This window comes from Mercenaria mercenaria, chromosome 4 (genome assembly GCF_021730395.1).
Source record: "Mercenaria mercenaria strain notata chromosome 4, MADL_Memer_1, whole genome shotgun sequence".
In the NCBI taxonomy this organism is placed as follows: Eukaryota; Metazoa; Mollusca; class Bivalvia; order Venerida; family Veneridae; genus Mercenaria; species Mercenaria mercenaria.
This window is the reverse complement of record NC_069364.1, coordinates 20,072,476-20,093,954: the sequence shown is the minus strand read 5'-3', so window position 1 is coordinate 20,093,954 and position 21,479 is coordinate 20,072,476. Positions and strand designations below refer to the sequence as shown.

General features: G+C 33.3%; 1 protein-coding gene across 1 annotated transcript in view; it reads left to right on the top strand.

The window, feature by feature from the left end:
• The window catches only part of LOC123551132 (ankyrin repeat and protein kinase domain-containing protein 1-like), a 217,463-nt gene that overhangs the window by 184,688 nt on the left and 11,296 nt on the right, over nucleotides 1-21,479 (top strand). The window contains exons 9-10 of the mRNA XM_053542067.1: nucleotides 1,115-1,156; nucleotides 20,864-21,132. Coding sequence (XP_053398042.1) covers nucleotides 1,115-1,156; nucleotides 20,864-21,132 — 311 coding nt within the window. The remainder of the gene's footprint in view (nucleotides 1-1,114; nucleotides 1,157-20,863; nucleotides 21,133-21,479) is intronic.

The following is a 21,479-nucleotide window of genomic DNA, read 5'->3' as shown; positions in this document are numbered from 1 at the left end:
ACACACTTCCAAATAACGCACTTTTTTAATAAAGCAGTGAATGGCCGTTTTGTTACATTTTGTATATATCTATGCTTCATACATGCATGAACACCACAACAAAAATATTAAATCCATTTTATATTTAAGTAATTACGCATTGGTTTTTCCTTTTATAGGAATTTTTATGGCGTACTTCTACCTTAAAAATCGGTAGCAAATCAAATGTTGAAACGAAACCATGATCATCAGGAAGGGATCTAACTTAGTGAATAAGTATTCACACTTGTTTCGTTCAATAATAATAGAGTAACTGCCGTTTTTTTTTATATTATTGCTATTTTGGTTTCGGCTTTAATTCAATGCTACAATTCGCGCATAAATACAATAATGATAAAAGGGGTGCATCATTGTATGAAAATCTCGTCTAAACCGATCAAATTGCTTAAAAAATAAATATTTGAACAGTTTAGCGCTGAAAGAAGTTTAAATGACTTAATCTCATTGCCACGTTATGGATAATCATCTAACTTGGTCTGTAGCATGCTTGTATTGTCCTCTTTCACATTCGTTCAAATGAATCCGCTAGCCGCTTGACCTTTTCAGGACCAAACTGTTGTTCTTGGCTCATCTGCCTGTTTGTGAAGCTTTCACAGCTAGATCGAATTTATTTTTAATTAAACTTCAAAGTTTCAAACTCTATATTTCTTCAAAGGGAAGGTTAGAGATGTTCATTCTATAAAATTCACCATGCACAAAATACACGTATTGATATAAAAGGTGTAATAGCGTTTGTAGTTATAAGGAACGCAGTGTGACACTCAACTGTTCTGACCGAATTCCTGCTTTGGACGTCTGTTTGCCCCTACTGACTTTTACTTGCTCTGATATGTAGTATTAGCAATTTACATGGATAATATAATCTACTGTGCTTGACAGCAGGCATTTTTATGCTGTTGAAGGTTCTATTTAAACACAGGTTTTGAACAGTGCAGTTCATGATTTAATGATTGCTTCTTATAAACCTGAAATATGAAGTCAGAAGCTACGAATAAAATAAATGTAATAATATTTTACACAGTATTCGTTAATACACCAGACATACTTTATGTAATAGCTATATATGATTTTGCAGGATTTTGCGTATAGAAGTACTTTGGAAGAGGATTCACCGATTGTAAGTTTCCATTTAAGTCTGTTCGATGTTTCGAAAAAATAATGTTGGAGTCTGGCTATTAACCAATTTATAACAAGAGCAGTCCGTACAATGATGTAAGCTTTTTGAATAAATCCCATACACGGAAAGTGAGACAATATTTGCTAATAAGACACAAACGGATAAGGTTTAAAACGTTGAAAAAGAGAGTTACGATTTATCTCACCTGAACATTGTTCAAGGTGAGCTATTAGTATAGTTTGGTGGTCCGGCGTCCATCGTCCGTCATTTATCGTCCTGCGTCAACATTTTCACTCAAACATCTTTACCTCTGTCACTAATAGTTAGATTTACATAAAACATTCTCAGCAACACCTTGCATGGCCCGCTATCAAGTTTGGTCAAATGGTTCACCTTGACCTCTTCTATGGGTCATCAGAGCTATACATAGAAATATATTTAAACGTCTTCTTCTCATGAACCGCTTTATGGGTCTTGGTCAGTCGCATCGTTTTAAGGTCCTCTCTAAATTTTCTTCAAGTTTTTACAATTAAACAACATTTTCTTATGAAGCGCTTGATCGGACTTGGTAATTATAAGGTCCTCCTTAAAATTCCTTCAAATGGTGTTTCACGTTCACAGAGCGTGAATGAATGACAATGGGACAATTGCCCCGTTTTGAAGTGAGGTACGTTTCATATTCAAGAAAACAGACATTTTTTTTTTATTTTAGACTTATTTACGTTTAACTTCTCATTTATCAACACATTGAATCTCAGCGCGGGAACCAGAAACCCGTATATGAAAATGACACCAGATGTCTTTTAACATTACAGAGACGAAAGTGCGATTTCATTTTATTATAGGCAGCAAGCTATTTTAAAATTTTCGTTCAGTATTCTTATTTGAATCGGGAGTTATATTAAAGAACCATGTGCGTCCTGTGTTACGCGAAAAGTTGGAACTTAATAATACAAAGTAGATCGGCAAAGCTATATATCATTCACATTACTGATCTGAATTTATGAAGACGTTTTTTGAAACTGTATTTTAAAATGTGAATTAATATTGGCATTCAATCGTAATAATTTAAAACAACAGAAAAACGTTACATCTTACAAAGTCATCGAATACCCAATAAACCTCCTGGTAAATGGTACAAGTGACGTGTATTTATTTTTCAAATTTAAAGGCACCAGAACATCATATTAAGCTTAATGTATGATATTGTTACTGACTGTCTTATAAGATCTAATGTTTGGTCCACATTTTACATAACATTTTGATTCATCTTTAAGTTATATACCGGTAAAATTGAAATGGAATCACCAAGGTGATGGTAACATAAACAACAAAGCCACGTCCAGCTAAAAATTGCGATGCCTCGCATATGGATCAAATTTTCTTTTTATACTCTTCATAATTCTATAAAATAAAAGTGAGGTTATATGCAAGTAATATACTAGATAAAATTGGTTGTAGATCAAAACAACAAAATGAAATAAGGACAAAGAAACCGTTGGGTAATCTATAAAATGAAAGCGATCAATCATTAGTATAAATATTTTAATTAAGAATGAAACCCGTTTTGTTGACAACACTTTCCTTGCCATGGTAATGTCTCAAGCTTTACAAAATAGTTCATCCAATAGCAATTACCGACATTAGCATCATTATTATTATCAACAACATCATCAAAATAAATTTTACTCAGACATGAAAACAAAGATTCTAGGGTTTACTTAGGTGGAAATCAGGATCCTTTTTGTTTTTGCTTTTCAGCAAAGGCCAATTTGTTTTATAGAACTTCCATAATGCATTACAATATACAATAATGTAAATTATCAAGGATAACAGACTAGGGAGTAGCACATGTTGTAGAGAAATAAAAAATCGTAATATGTAAAGAGACCTACTACGGCATTTAAATAAAACAATATCATTATTAATTTAAAAGAATTATATGATATCGAACTAACGCCGGTATACGTGCAATTTTGTTAGACAAAATCGCAAATGGCGGCTCAGTTAACAAGCACCGAATAAAACATCCAATCAAGCAATGCTAGCAATAGATATGTTACAAACATTATTAGATTAATAGCGGTAAGTAACATACGCGTCCTTCGAATTTTATTACATTTGTTGTTTTAAAATTCACTGCGATGGCATTCGTTCTCTAGGTGTTTTGTGGGTAAAAACATGTGGAAAACCAGAGATCGCCAAACACGACATAAACGAAAATGTTGCAGGCTCGGTTTGTTTGAGCCAGTTTATGGACGGTAGTTGAAGTGCAAGCTATTAGTAAATTAGACATCCACATGTATTTACACCTCCATGCACATGGAACTTTCAATGCTAGAGAGCAATTCCATGAAAAGCGGCATATGTACCCCAGATGAAATAATCGAGAAAACAATGGGCAGTCAAGGCTGAACACCACATGTTTGCTTGTAGATTATTCTGGCAAGAAGTAAAAACAAAATATCGAAATTGCTCTCAATTTATTCAAATATTACAGAACCCATCATTGATAAGCAATGGCTGGAAACAACATTGATTACATATCGCAACAAAAACAAACAAAAATGAAAAAAAAATAAACAAATTCATCTTATCCATCCGAAGTTAGTTTATTTACAGAATCGTAGAAATTTCAAAACATTTTGATTAGTTTTAAATTCATCATTACAAAACAATTATGAGGCATTTTCTATTGTAAAACAAAAAAAAAGTAACAAAAAGATATACATCTATATAAACTTTTCTCACCGACCAACAATTATAAATAAAAACTTCATTGACTTCATTGACATTTTTCAACGATATCTAAATCAATTTAAACGAATTTTGCAAGAATTAGTTGAACGGGCATATATACACATTTATATAAATTGGTAAAGAATATTTTTCAAACATTGTAATAAGTTTATGAACAAGATATTTATCCTGGTTATTTAAAACTATGAATAATATACAGTCAAAACTCGGTATCTCAAACTCGCTTACCTCAAAATTCGAAGTCGAAGAAATTTTCAAGTCCCATCAACCTTCCTTCTTTATGTATATAATTCAACTCCGGTTACGTCAAAATTTGACTTACCGAGACTCCGAATATATCGAAAGGGATTTTAAGTCCCGTCAATAAAATTAAATTGCATTGTAAACTCGATAGGTCGAAGTGAGAAAATGTGCGATAAAATTTCACACATGTTTTTGTGAATGTGGTTGGTTTTTAACACATGTCCACGTTTATTTTCTAACCAGTACGCCGTGATGCCGACGTATCAAAGGTGCGGTGATTATCAAAGTGAGATCATGTCATACTTGTTTTCACGTGCTAAAATGATTATTGTTTGCTCTAAACATCAGATTTCTTTAATCAGCGGTCATTTGTTTCCGAGACGTTCTGAAAATTGCTTTTAATTTAAACTAATGCATTAATCAGTTTGAACGGTTGGGATCTTTAATAAGGATTAATTAGAGGTAATCGCGATGAGACCCTGTTTAAAAATTAACTTCTTGGAGGAAAGCATCATTCGTTAAATAAAAACGTCAGATCAAAAAGCTGTCAATCCTCCGGATAAGGAACATGGTACAAATAGGAAATTTGACTAAAAACATTTGAGGTTAGTATCATTTCTATTCTTCGAAAAACTTGAAACTTTGATAAAGACAAACTGTACGGAATCTTGTACGCGTAAAGTTTCGACAGCGTAGAGTATACACGGCATCAAGGAAACAGTTCTTATCTTTTATTAAACCTTTTCGTATTGTGTCGAGATCAGAGATCAATCGTGTTAATTTTGAACAACTGTCCCACGTATCAAAAGATTAATGGTCTGAAATCAGTACAGCTAGTGTTTCTTCCTCTGAATTCAAACAGCGTTATGCAACCTATGGATCAAGGTGTTATAAGGAACTTAAATGTCAATTACAGGAAACAAGTGATTACAAGAGAGATTTGCGCTTTGGATAATTAGACTGATATGTGTTTCAATGTCGTATATGTCCCTCCTCATAACTCGGTTACCTCAAAATAAGAAGCGTGGTCCCTTAAAACCCGAGATACCGAGATGTAATTATTTCGTAACAAAACATGCTCAAAGCGATAGAATATAATGACTGTTAATTCCGCCTACCATAAAGATTTTTAAGACCCTCAACATAATGAGAGTTAGGTCCCGCCTTGACAATTTTGGTCCATGATACCGGCAGTTTCGGTTCTACGACCATGGTAGGGGCCTGACTTCAAATTATATGCAAACTATGTAGTATATTAACATTTCGTTTACCGGTTAAACGAAAGGAGGGATCTGTTTCATTGACGCGTCTCGTATATTTATAATATGGATGCTATATTCACTGCGCATTTCATTAGTTTGATCATGAATATAATTATATTATTGTGTAAATAATGATAAAGGGATGAATTGTGTTTTAATACTATGCGTTTTCATTTTACTCTGTTGATTATAACTAAAGTATAGTTTGTAATATAATGGGAAACCATTTCCTACTTTTCAATTAGTTAATGAAGAGATAAGAAGCATTCTTAGACTAATAATCATTTATTTTGCTTCATTATAGAAAAAGTTTATGTTCTTTTACTGTGTTTCTAGTCCAGTTAAATATTGTTATGTTTCATTCAGTTTCATGATTGTGCTTAACAGATAAATGTTGCATTTAAAGTGATCATATGCCCAAAGGGTTGATTGTTTCATGTTCAAATTTACTTCATTATCTTATATCTATATTGCATAACAAAAGTCAATTTCATAAAAACTTATTCACTTACACACTTTATATATATGTAATATTAAATTATTGCATTTTACATATTATTTACAATTCTAACACAACCAGCGAATAACTTACATACATGTAGAGCAAAATCTATTTCGGGTTATTCTTAAATAAACCACTCGCGTGCAATGGCGTCATCCGATCCATGTGCGCAGCACGGTCGTTTAAAGTAGTTACCATTTTTTCTAACACTGTTGATACTAGCGGTCGTGTTAGAATTGAAATAACAAGTTCCCGAGTGTGATTTATCGTAGAATAACCATAGTTTTTAGTTTTTATGCAAAACAATATATCACTCAGGCCTACGGCCTTCGTGATATATTGGGAACTTACTATTTCTTAAAAACAAATTAATTAAATACTAAATTATACTAATATACGTAAAGGTTCTCCTGTTCTCCTGATCAGAAGATACATATAAACATGTAAAAGGAGTTATTTTTCTCGGTGTATATGTAGCTATTGATAATCTAGCTTATTTCAGCTTCCAGTTTCTTCATTAATTATATTTTGTCATTATTTACTGAACAAAAATAGAACAGAAACTTATTTAGTAAATGAATACAACGTAACTCGCGTTACATTAACAGATACAAAATGCATATTCGCACATAAAACAACCTTAAATACTTACTAATTTTAATATTTTCACGTTAAATTACATACAATGCTGTCTATTTTTAGAGGAGCTTGGTAAAGTTAGTTTAGCCTTTTTAAGATATTTTTACTCCAGCGCGCTACATAAATATTGCTCAGACATTGTCACAACAACCTTAGTATGAAAATTATTGTGAAATGTGGTGATGAAAAGTTTTCCTCACTTCTCTATTTTGTTTCTAGAGATCATATTAATAATTATGTTCTTTTACGATCATTTTGTAAGAACAGTGTCAAATAGAAACAAAACAAAAGTTTTTATTTTGATCATTTGTTTTTTTCATTTCACCTTTGCTCGTGTAGAGTAAAATTTAAACCTGTTATTTATATGACACCTATTTACGAAATGCTGTCGGTAATTTTGATCCAATTAGTTCTTGATTGTCGTAATTTTATTGCCATCCCAATATCAACAGTTATGGATTTGTAAATGTGTTTTGGTAGACTGTGGTCATCTTTCAATACTGGTTTGGATTTTTATAAATAGATTATATAATAAGAAAGTATATGAAAACAATCTCTAAATCTGACCGAAAATGATGTAAATAATTATTTATTTTCGGATTACGCAGAGCTGTATTTCAATAGTGATACATGTACACAATATTTTTGCTATTCTAATAAATTTTCATCTTCAAATTTAAAAGTTATTGTGCAGAGTGGGTCGTCATCAAGTTCAAATTGATCATGTCATGAAAAAAATGATTTCATCGCAAATTCGAAGGAAGGGTTTTAAATACTTAACTGAAACAAATTCCGATATTTAAATGCAGTAAGAATCCGCGTCTCGCTCGCTCTTTTTCCGTAACTTTACTATTAGTTTCATGATCTGTCACATTTAAATCCCTGTTTTTATCAACCAACAATTAATATCTTATATTACGGTCTTCAGAAGCATTGTTTGTATTAAATACTTTTATTGCATTTTTTTGCAAAATGTCGCACTGCCTTCCAAAACTGAAACATATACTAACAGTTCATTGTTATCCCCCGCCGATGAAATCGGGAGGGATGTATTGAAATGGCGTTGTCCGTCCTTCACGTCCATGCATCTATGCATCCGTCTTTCCGTGCGTCCGTCCGCAGCCATTTCTCAGTAACTAGCAGGTAAAATTTCATGAAACTTGAAGTTAACATGAACCAACATACTGCGGTGATGCCCGTTAATTCTTTTTTTTTTTTTTTTGATTGGTCAATTCCCTAAGAGTTACATGTATTGCCCTTGATTTAATAAAAAATGCCAAATAATGTACTTCCGCAGACATTTTTCTGTAACTAGCAGGTGGAATTTCATGAAACTTGAAATAAACATAAACCAACATACTGCAATGATGCCGGTCAAGACTTTTTGGATTAGTATTTTTTTCTTATAATTATTGCCCTTGATTTAATGAAAAATGCAAAGAAAATGTCCGTCCGCAGCCTTTTCTCAGTAACTATCAGGTAGAATTGCATAACACTTGCAATAAACATGCACCAACATACTGCAAAGATGCACGTCAAGTTTTTATTATTACTTTTTTTTATTGGTCAATTTCCCTTAGAGTTGTTGCCCTTGATTTATTGGAAAATCCGCGTGTTCAACAATTTCTCAAAAACAAACTGGTAGAATTTCATGAAACTTGAAATAAATATGAACCAACATACTTCGATGATGCCTGTCATTTTTAATTGGTCATTTTTCCTTAGAGTTATTACTCTTTAATTGTTTAAAAATCAGACTTGTTCATAACAAACGCACCAACCGGTAGAATTTCATTAAACTTCTTTCATTCTTTTCCATAAACATTTATAATAATTATAAACATGTGAAGGTGTGTATCCACACCTGGTCACCACTTTGCCTTGGTCACACCCCCTCCCAACCACATCTCCCTAAAATAATGATAACCTTCCGTGAATATTTATCAATATGCAAAGTTGTACCGTTTCCCCGCGTCACTCCACCACTCAGTCATGCCCACCACCCTAATCATGCATCAACCCCCCCCCCCCCCCACCCCCACCATATTTTTTTTTTTATTTTTAATTTTCCATCAATATTCATTTGCTATTAATATGATTTTGACTAATGAAATTATTTGCTTCTTAGTAATATCCTAAACTTTTTGCCGGATATATGTTTGGTGGTTTTTTTTGCAATGCCTCACCACAAACCCTTTCGACGGGGGATACCAATTCATCGAAATTGCTTATTTTTTTTTTTACTTTACTTTATTCATTTTATTAGAAATAATTTACTCGAATCTTCAGTTGTAAAATAATTGACGCTTAACCATGTGGTTTAAGTTTAGGGTTGTTTTATCTTAGACTTTTTGGTTTTGTTTGTTGGGTTTAACGTCGCACCGACACAATTATAGGTCAAATGAAGACTTTCAAGCTTTAATAGTTGAGGAAGACCCCAGGTGCCCCTCCGTGCATTATTTCATCTCGAGCGGGTACTTAGGTAGAACCACCGACCTTCCGTAAGCCAGCTGTATAGTTCCTCACATGAAGAATTCAAGGCCCCGAGTGAGGCTCGAACCCACATCGGTGAGGGGCAAGTGATTTGAAGTCAGCGACCTTAACCAATCGGCCACCGAGACCTAAGGTCTCTTTTCAAACCGTCCGTGTTCAGATGACATAACCCCATGTGTTTTCTATAAAAAATACATTTTTTCGACTTTGCAACGAAAATTCATCCCTAATTAAGTTAATTGTGTTTCTTGGCACTGTATCTACGTATCAGGTATTTCAAACCCACTCACATTTATGATTTATCCACACCATCCCTATCCGATCCGGCCTAGTCGGAATAAAATGTTTTTAATTTCTTGTGTTCTTGTTATGGATATTACATCGTCCCAGCCTAACCCAAGCCCGTCAAAAATAACAATCAATAGGAGAAGTTGGCAATTACAACTATTGGGAAATTTTAAAGAATACGCTTTCATCAGTATAGTATATGATCGAGTTCAATACAATTTAGAAAGCTAGTACGAAACTAAAATTAATACGACGTTGAAAGTTTGTTGTCATGGTAAAATGATGAAAATATTATACAAATGCAATAAGTTACACAGTCTACATATAACATATAGTCCTCCCATTCCACCATACAAAAGCACGCACGTATATGGGGTACAATCTAAGCTGTAAATGACAAACGGTGCTAAAACAAAAAATGAATAATAAAAATTCATTCAGGAAGTTGTTTATGAGTTATAATTTTCACATAAAATATATTGTTGTAACAATGACTTTGAAATACAACTTTCCAAAATGAGAAAGTAGTTCGTAATTAAAGGCTTACTGATTCATGGAACGCCGCAGCTATCTTATGTCGTGACATCCCATGTTATCATTCCAGAACGTAGTCTTAACTTGTCAAAAAGTCTATTTTTATATTAAAAATCTATGTTTTCATGTCAAAGTATGGTGTTAACTTGTCAAACCAGTGTCATATTATGTAAACTAGTCATGCTATTTTTTCAGAGTGTGATGTTAACCTGTTAAAACAGTGTCTTATTTTGTTAAAAAGCTATGATATCATGTCAAAGTTGAATGTTAGCTTGTCTAAATAGTGTTTTATTATGTCAGAAAGCTATGCTTATATGTTAGAGTCCAGCGCGATCTTGTCTTTGTAGCACGTTATTAGGTTAAAAAAAGCTAGACAAGATCAAATGATACTTTAACAAGATAACATAGCTTTGTGACTTAAGACACTGTTTTGACAAGTTAACACCACTCTTTGACATGATAACATGACTAGTTAACATAATACGTAAGTTTCTATTTGAACAAGTTGACATCACTCTTTGACATGATAACTCAGTATAATAACATATTAAAACACTATTTTGACAACACCACACTTTGACAAGATAACATAGCTTTATAACATAATACCACGCTCTGTAGACAAGATCACACGATACTTTAAAAAGATATTATAGCTTTTTTAACATAATTACACACTCTGCTCACAAGATCATACTTTGACATGATAACTTGGCCAGTTAACATATTAAGACACTATTTGAACAAGTTAACATCACAACTCTACTTGATAACATAGCTTTTTAACATAATAAAACGCTGTGCCAACAAGTTGACACCACACATTAACAAGATAGCATGGCCAGTTAATATAATAGAACACTGTTTCGAGAAGTTAACACCACAGTTTTAGATAATAACAGAAGTGTTTAACATGATAAGACACTGTTTTGACAAGTTAACATCACGCCCTGACATTATAACATGAAATTTCCAGACATAAGAAAGGTGTTTCGATCCTTATGGATATTTGACACAGTACATAAATGCGTTTTAGAAATATGTAAAAGCTTGTGTGAACTTGAGGCTTTTAAATTCATATTTGATTTTTATGCAGATCTTCGCACTCTTCGTACGGTCTGTCGATAAATATTAATATAAAAACCATAGTTATGATTGATGTTTTGACATCTAAGCAAAAGAGTACGCCTATTCTTTCTGAAATATAAACTTTGCTTGTACGTAAAATGGCATTACTAAGGTACTGTATTACGATGGCCTGATCACTGATTAGGTAGGAAACAGATGGCTGATTTCTGCCATGTTGTGTTGTCGTGTTGGTGGGGCGAAGACACGACTTTAAGAAATAAGGAAACACGACAAATATAGAGAATGATGATGGTAGTCAACAAAACGACATTAAGAAAATGATGTCGTATCGACGGGATGAAGGCACAACATTACGATACTCCGACAAATAAAGGATGCCAGAACAAAACTTTTATGCCTATAGACACGAAAACTCGACAAGCGCATCCGTGAAATTGGCGAATTTTATTTGCTCTAATTTCGCGCTAAATCTGTTGAGCTGTCATATTGTCATGCGTTTGACTCACCAACACGACAGCACAACACGACAAATAGAGAAGGTGTAGTTCTATCGTGTTGACGAGGCAAAGACGCAGTAATACGATACCTCCACAAATTACGGGCACTAGATCGACATTTTACACCCAGCTATATGATAAGATGGACAAAAGTATTTGTCGAGTAGGCTACCTTTATTTGTTATTATTTCGTGTACAATCTGTCGATCTGTCGTCTTGATGTGTCCTCCACCCTCCCTCGCTACAGCGACAGAACGACTTTTTGTATTTGTCGAGTTCTCATTTGTCATGAATTTTAAGAATATTTGCCTTAGTAAAACCTAACCATGGCATTATTTGGCATGGTTCTTGCCGTGGCAGATTTTAGCCATGGACTTGTCATGGCAAATGCAATCTTTTCAAACATATTTACAAAAAATAACAATAAATATGAAACACAGGGAGCAGGCGCTAGCCCAAACGGAACATCGTACAAAAGAGATTTTACATAGAAATTCTTTAGTTTCACTCAGATGGTCCCGGCAAACAATTTAGTACCTATGAAAAATTGTCGAGGACAGGCTAATGTCACGGCTTATTTGCCCTGACCTATGTGTAAATACATCTATAAAACGAAAATAAAATGTGTGTATGAGGACATTGGTGATTGCTTTTGTTAGAGGACGTGGGTGTATAATTTGGCATAAGATTGCACATGTATGAAAAACTAACTTCTTGACAAATGGGAGAAGAGGATTCAAATATTTGTCGTACCTTGGTGGGGTTCTTATATTTTAAATTATGAGAAAAAAACACACACTTTTTTGAAGATAGGAAGGGTGGGTTTGTGTGGGGTGGGAGCGTTTATACTAAGGTTTACATTAATACATGTATATTTGACACTTTACATATAACAAGTAAGAATATTTGCATTTTTAAGTGTAGTATTTATTCTGACAATTTATAAGGTTTAAATGTGCAAAATAAAGACAAATGAATAGAAATAAATCTTAAAATAAGACTTCACATTTTGAAATATACCATTAAACATTACGATAGCCGTGCAATATTCTCTTGAAATCAACACATGTATAGAGAAACAAATGCTTGTTTCTGTAAATTCTAAGACTGACATGTGTGGTCATTTTATCCTACTTTCGTGTTTATCGCTTTTCCGTAATCGATCGAAAATTCTTCGGGATCACGTGATTTTAAAATTAATTCAAACGAATATCCGATTAAAGACGCGCGACAAAATAACTGTATTTCCATGATAGTAGTTATACACGATTTGCATAAAAAATATCAGATGTACAAATTTTTAGTTTCAAATTGACAGTGACATATATTAGGCCAAGACAATGTATTTAATGTCTAAAATTTTATTGAATTAATGTAGCCACATGTACATAAATCAGTGTATTTACTAGTATATAGGTAAATTTCACATTTTGTTCCCTTCTACAATGTAAGATAGTTATTCATTTATATTCTTAAAACTATGTTTAAAAGAGATTAACTGAAAAAGTTTGCAGACGAAGTTGTGAAAATACCTTTATTCGGGAAGGGCCTAAATTGTCCTCCTGAAAACTTGTAGTATAGCTGTATATTATCTGTATTATTAGAATGATTTTCAGGAAGTTTTTGAGAGTTACAAAACATGTTGAATTTCCGATGCAAAGTTTGCAAAAATCAGGTTTTCGTTTGGGCATGTAATATATGTTGCATCTATTTATAAATCTAGTTTCGGAGGATTCTTCCGAAAGAATCCGAAGATGCGCGAAGGGTTCGTAAGCAGTCGGTAAACATACTTTCGGTTTGAAATTGTTTTGTTTATTTGTTGGTTATTCCTGAACATATTCATGACTGCTTGATCAGATCCGATGCAGTGGGTCAAATAATCAGTAAATAGGATGTCTCAGCTACACACTCCCGTTTTAATATTATACTCGTTCTGGTGTTAGAAGTGGATCTTTAATTAATAGCAATTCTGTTGTTTCTACTAAGTACCTTAACAACATTTCAGGAGTGATATATGACAAATTTAATGCCTATTGGTAATAATAATTCGTGGCAAGCGCAAAAGGAAATACAAACATGATGTACGAATATCATATATACTATATCTATATATATGAGGCATCCTCACTCTATCAATGGAAAGGCGATACTGCCATTTTTTTTGGTATTCAATTTTTCAGGACGACGTCAACGGCATATGGTCTGTAATTAATGTCACCTATCTACCGTACAAATTATTGTGAAACTTCTTTATTTCAAATATAATTGAAAGTGCATCTCAATATGGTAACGCTTATTTAGTCCAGGGGCATCCTTGGCCGAGTGGATTAGCTCGCCTGAAACCTTATTTGTGGTGTAGAATTATTTCAGTCGGAATGATGACTAGCTCTTCTTAAAGAGCAGTATTTATTTGAAAATAAGTCTGAATAACGACGAACTATATGTACCAATTAAACGAAGGATTTATAAAATGAAGTTGTATGGTTTGTTAGTAGAACATTTAGGGCAGTTCAGTCTTTAAAGGGACTGATCTTCTACGACTACAAAGAAAAAAACTAGAACATGTTGAGATATACAGAAATTATTTCTATATTATTTGAGAAGACATTTTTAACTTAATGACTGACAGATCATATTTTATGGAAAAACATGGGAATTAGTTTTTTCTGATGTTTCCATTTAAAACTGAAAAGAGTACCGAAGGAAAACTGCCTTAATTATAAAGCTTTATTTAAGCGGTCATTAAGTAAGAATTCTTCTGTAATACTCGACATCACTTTAGTCTCGCGTCATCACTAATTTCGAGGTATTTGTGTTGCGCCACCTACGGGGTGTTTACATGTCCAAATTCGTGACCTATTTTACGCATGCTAGCGAAAAACATTCTTACCTGCAGTTACCTTGCTAAATATCTGTCAATATTTATTAAAATCGCATTTTCAGATATCTATTTCAAAAATTCAAAAATATCAATTAATTAAATAAATATTTGCAATTTTTATAAGTTCGTCTTACAGCCGTTTGGCATTTGTCCTCATTAATTATGCAAATTAACTCCGCCAATAGGTCAGAACACCAAATTTTACGAAACATCCCTAGCTAGATAAAAATGAATGAAATATTAATATTTGGCGAATCATCAAAACGTATAAACTCGACGGATTTTAAGGGGGAGGAGGGGAAGTGTGCCCCATGACCATTTCCTCAAAATACACCCACGATACTGAACAGTGAATTGGAACATGTTAGGTAAGTATCAGGTAGAAAATATTCAGTAATAGTACAATGCTTAGGCTGCGATACATTATGACCACGCCCGCGACCTTGTTGTTTACTTGCAAAATGTCTGGTTTGTCCACTGCCCGGAGGAGTATATTTTCAACAGTGTCAATGTAAACAGTTAATATAAAACGTTTAAATTGACGTTTAATGACTTTTGAGTGTTCCTGTTAGTTTGACTTAGATAGCTTTTCAATGTTTGAATAATATTTAGTGTCCTATACCGTGAAATTAGTGATGTGACGTCACATGATGACAATGGCTGACTATTGTTATTTGAAGTACACATGGATGTTTCTTGACTGATATCTGATTCATTTTCACACAGTTATTGGTGCATATGACATGAAATATTGTGGTAAAGACAAGAAATACTCGGTTGTGTTGTTTCTTTTTTAATGTCGTTAAGTCGAATGTCAAGTCCAAATGGTAGAAAAGCTTTTATTACCAAGGAAACAAATTCATGTTATTTGGCAAATTTTAAAATAGTTTAGAAACAAAAAATTAAATTCTTATTCTCGTTATATGATCAAACTTCGATTTTACAGAAAGAGCATTTTTAGCAAAAAGCTCGAGTCAAGTCCGTTTCACGATGGTGTAGTTAATAGAATATATGTTTTTCTTTTTTTTTTCTTACAATGACGATTAGCAATTTTTTTCAAGTATTTGATGTGTTACATTTTGAAAGAAATTTGCGTGGTCTTACGGGGTATATAAATGTTTTATAATAATTACGAAGATCCGTTCGTGATTTATAAAGCTTTTAATTCAACAGGAATGGATATGGATTCTCAGTAATATTTGATTTCTCTGTAACTCTTCTTTCTGATTATATAGGAAAGAATATGATACTATGTTTTCATGGAACTCCCACACTGGGCACATGTGCCTTGCTCATTGACGTTTTTGCAAGTGGTTTATATCTATCTGAAGAAAACTATAGTTTTTTAACATATACTAATATTGTTTTCTCAAATGAAAAAATATAGTACTCAGTCTCTTTCTTCCATCTTTTGGCATGCATCATAGAATGGATATGGAATCATATTTATGAAACGCAACATGCCACATCTTAGAGTCACTTAAAGTTAACTAGTAAACGGCTTATAGGTTATAATGTATCTTAATTAATCACCGAGTGTTATTTTATTCATAGTATAAGTTCTAGTCTTTAGCGTCATTTGGTATGTTTATGCTGCGAAAATTTCATTCCATATTTAGAATGTCTAAACACTCGAAAACATTCGTTTAACTAATTTCGCGGAGAAAAGGCATCAGGGTCTGAATAATTTAAATCCTATTATGAACAGGAAAATATATTTCTGCTCAAAAGTGTTAAGTTCTGGTCCCCAAAGCAAAATACAGTCAAACTCCGTTATCTCGACCTAGATCAAAATTTGTTCGAGTTATCGATATTTCGAGCAATCGAAAAAGATAGATTATGTAGGGATTTAGCTGGCAACTGACGATGAGTTTGAGCAAATCGTGATGTTCGAAGTATCCAATTTCGAGCAACAATGTTCGAATAGAGTAGACGCTAATTGTTTTAATACAGCATAGATAAGATGACGCATGGCTAGTACGAATACTTTAAACAGTCCAGTAATCAACATATAGCCTGTTTGGATCTTTGGGTGTTGCATGATATGCTGATACACATCTGAATATGGATAGCGCATATTTTGTCATGTAATAAAATCAACAGGTTAACCATTCCTGTAGATTCAGCTCAGATCGGCAAAAAAAGAAAAACAAGTATGAGACACTTTTTGTCTGTCTAGCACTGTTAACGTTTAGCATCATTCCATAATATGTAAACCCGCTGTAGTTCAGTTATATGCCGAAAGTACGGGGGAGGTCTTCCTAGGTTATTAATATATGTAGCAGTTTTTACTAAAAATTTAGGGTCCCCGAACTGAAATTTAACTCATTTCCACATATGAGAAACGAACTGGCAAATGGAAATATCATAAAGAGAAGTGCTTTGTATTTGAAGTATTTTAAGTACATTAACTCTACAGCACTCCCGATATTTCTTAAAATTTCCTATTTGCGATATTTCTCGCACTTGTATAAATGCATTTATACGCCCCAAAAGTAATGTTTATACTTGATTTTGCCAAGGTAGCCGTTTCTTTCATATGACGAGTGAAATAAACATATTCGATTATGTGCTGACGTCGCTCGCGGTATAGTGCATTGTCGTGTGCAACTTTACTCGAAAATAATTACTTTTAGACTTAGATTCAGTGTAGATTCGTACTTGGATTCAGTGTTGTTCATGGAGTCCATTCAGCATATGTGTAATAGAGTTCCGCTTAAGCCATTGCTAGGGGGCGTGGTGCTGCACATTTTATTACCTCTCGTGAGCAGACTCCATCAGTCGATCGATATTTTTACAGATTTTATTAAATGCTTCAAATGTCTCAAGATACCACAAGTCTGTTTATAAAGAATCATTTCAAGCTGAAGAGTCATTTTAAATTATTTTATTTGCACCAATTAATAAACATTTAACCAATTTATTTTTTGTTCCACCAACAACAAATTTACTGTACAATTTTACACGTCGCTACTACATCTACATATTAATCATTTGCGACTGCTCTTTTCAAGTAATAAAATCAACAGGTTAACCATTCCCGGTAGATTCAACTCAGATCAGCAAAAAAGAAAAAAACAAGTATGAGACATTATTTGTCTGTCTAGCATTGTTAACGTTTAGCATTATTCCATAACATGTAAACCCGCTGTAGTTCAGGTATTTGCCGGAAGTACGGGGGAGGTCTCCCTAGGTTATCAATATATTAAGCAGTTTTTACTAAAAATTTAGGGTCCCCGAACTGAAATTTAACTCATTTCCACATATGAAAAACGAACTGGCAAATGAAAATATTATAATTAAAAGAGAAGTACTTTGTATTTGAAGTATTTTAAGTACATTAACTCTACAGCACTCCCGATATTTCTTAAAATTTCCTATTTGCGATATTTCTCGCACTTGTATAAATGCATTTATGCGCCCCAAAAGTAAGGAATTTGCAAAAGAAACATCATTGCTTAACGACATAATATTTATGTTTATACTTGATTTTGCCAAGGTAGCCGTTTCTTTCATATGACGAGTGAAATAAACATATTCGATTATGTGCTGACGTCGCTCGCGGTATAGTGCATTGCCGTGTGCAACTTTACTCGAAAATAATTACTTTTAGACTTAGATTCAGTGTAGATTCGTACTTGGATTCAGTGTTGTTATATTTTCTGTTCTTTGGGATCATGGAGTCCATTCAGCATATGTGTAATAGAGTTCCGCTTAAGCCAGTGCTAGGGGGCGTGGTGCTGCACATTTTATTACCTCTCGTGAGCAGACTCCATCAATCGATCGATATTTTTACAGATTTTATCAAATGCTTCAAATGTCTCAAGATACCACAAGTCTGTTTATAAAGAATCATTTCAAGCTGAAGAGTCATTTTAAATTATTTTATTTGCACCAATTAATAAACATTTAACCAATTTATTTTTTGTACCACCAACAACAAATTTACTGTACAATTTTACACGTCGCTTCTACATCTACATGTACATATTAATCATTTGCGACTGCTCTTTTCAAGTTGAATTTGAAATACGATTTTTTTTGAACGATAAAAGAAATATAGTATACAATAAGAGAATACGAGTTACGAAAATTTGCTTTAAAATAATACCTAGAAAGAAAGAAAGTTGATGAAAACTCAATAAAAATAATTGTCGACATCACTAATTGTCTATTCTATCTGAATTATTAGATTTTATGCAATTTACATGTATTGTTCAGCTACACCAAATTGAAAAGATTAAAAGGCATGGGGACTGTAATGACTATTTCTGGGAAAACTTCATCAATGTATTTAGGTTTAGTTATCGTAACCTAAAACATTTTTGTCAAAATTACTGCTTGTTTTCCACAAGTAAATATGAACAGGCAGAAAAAAATCCATATGGTACTTTTTGTATTCCGGCTTTTTCCGCAGTACCCATAGGTACTCCGAAGGAAGCTGTTACGGAAAATATTGTCTTCTGTTAGAATCTGGTTTGCATGGGCTTTGTCGGTACAAATTGTTATAGCTCAAAGTCTGTTGGCTGTAGGTAATTTCACATTTATTATATAATGTTACAACAACAAAAACAGAAACACTGTAATTAGACCAATTAAAATGATTTAATTGTTTAATTTGTTTTAACGTCATATCTTTGCAAACGTTGAACAACCATTAAAACAGTAACTTCGTTTTTTTTTCTTGAGGCACGTGATCTTTTTATATTTTAAACTTTATTTTTGCTAATGAAATTCAGAATTTAGAAAGTTTATTTCTATTGAACTGGATTACCTAAAATTAAAATTTGATGCATGGAACAGATGTGAATGCGTATCACCAGCCTTAATATAGTTTGCATGTATAAATAAAATGTGAATAAATGCCACGCACTCCTTGACGTTGAGGTACTTATTTGGCATAGGTGTTTATGACAATAATGTGGATACTGTTTGGTCCCACAGTGTTGACTTATTCTACTTAATTTTAGACACATTTTAGACTGAGTGGATGTTTCATATTAGGTATATTTTACTATGTGTTGACGTTGAGTTTAGTGCAGTCGCTATCTCTAGCAAAAAAAACTGTTCTACTAGGATATCGGCTTTGGCTTTGGCATCTCTGAGTAAGTTATCTTTTCGTTCTAGTGGTGCTTTGTCAATGTTTCCTTGATTTTGATGGTTTAAAGTCGCAGGAAGACTGGATTTTTTTCAATAGCGATATTGAAAAAGCAAATCGTTATTGATACTTGTCAAGATGGAGTTTTAGTCAACCTTGGATAATAGGTAGACTTTTCGGGACTTATGACTGTTGTAGAATGGTCGGACGCTTGGGCCAATAATGACCATAGAAATACGAGGGGCGTTTACTGATTATTTGACAAGTGATGAGTTGGCGGTACAAACAAGGTTCATGGAGTTCTCATTACTGAGGGGTTGTCCATGGATTTGTATTAAATTTGTATCCGTTTACGATTACTAATACGTTGTATATCTAGGTGTCTTTAAGACGAAGCGGGTTTTCCAGTTTATATCAGGACAATCGAAGTGGCCACACAATGTCAGATGTTTCGGTTTGGTTTGATCAAGAAGTTTCAAAGAATCTGCAGAATGTTCAGTGTCTTTTGAAATCATTTGTACAAGGAGCTAAAGTATAAAAGTTCCTTCGACTTCAATGTGTCTGCTTGGCAGCAGTACATCCTGCAATTTAATCTAGCCCTGTAAATAGGTATAGGTTACATTGACTAATTGTCTATACCGTGTAAAGCTTGAAATATTTTAATGAAAACCGACTAAATGTTTGGTATTGCGTATTTCTTCACAGTAAAATTAAATAACAGGGAATTTTGACAATAATTATTTCGCATAGGAATACGGTATTTTTTTTTTTCAAAATATGCTTCTGTCGTGTAATTGAAAGAGGTTTTAAGTAAATAAATCCTTACCTTTTCCTTTTTTTTACATTTTCGTTTAAAATGGGTGCTTTAATAAATGCAAAGATATAGATGTTTTTTATTTTTTTTTATTTTTTTTTTTAAATTTATATTCATACTGTGGCAAGTATTAAGGGATTTAATGTGCGACAAAAATCAAAATAGGTAATTTCTATGACAGCTAACCACCACTAAAAAGTGATGTTCTTTCAGATGCGTACATCTGCATTGGTGATAGTTTATATAAAACAAATAATGTTTCTTTTAATTAATGACCTTTTACATCAACCGGCTCGGCGCTGAAAAGTAGGAGTAAAATAGTGTAACGTAGGAGCTATTATGAGTAGTACAAACTAGACATAACAATTAGATTTATTAGAGTTATCAAACTTCCCGATTGAAGCGGGGTTTGCGTCTATCGTATATGTCAGGCTTTTACCTATTACAGCTTCAAAACAATGTATGCCAGTAACAGTAATTATGAAATCCATGAAACTTAGATGAAATATAATCATGACTTATGTGATTTTGTTTAATTTCACTGGCATGCTTTGAATACATGTACATGAATATAATGATGTTTCATACATATTTCCTTTATTCGTAGAAAGAGCGTCTCTTAGTGTTCAAGGAAGACTTTGAAGACTATGTGAAGCACATACCGCAACATCAGTTAGAAGACATTTACAAAGTTTATGACAGAAGTGAAAGCCATTTGCTTCACTACTTTGTCATTGGCAAAAGTATTGAATTAGTTACATCAATACTTAAAAATAATCCGCAAGACGCAAAAGAAAAGGATCGTAAAGGAAGATCACCACTGCATATAGCTGCACTACTGAACTACAGTGATATAGCAACTGAACTTATAAATAAGTAAGTAAAACGTGCTTATTTGTTTATGTTTTACAGATAGACTCAGGTATAGTCTTCATAGCGTCATATTACGTCATGACGTCATTACGAATGATACAAATGTACATTGTTGGAACATGACCGTAGGAAAGACACGCTTGGTACGAACCTAGCCAGTCACAGTCAGAACCATAGGGTATAGGTCAAAATGCAGTGCTATTCCTTTAATATGTTTGGAAGTCGGTAAAAATGGTTAAATGACTACTAATATCTAAGCTAAGTCCAACGATATATTGGATCCATTCTGGTTGGTCCTTTTATCAAAGCAGCTTTGTCGGGACAGGCAACCTAACTTATATTGGTTTCGG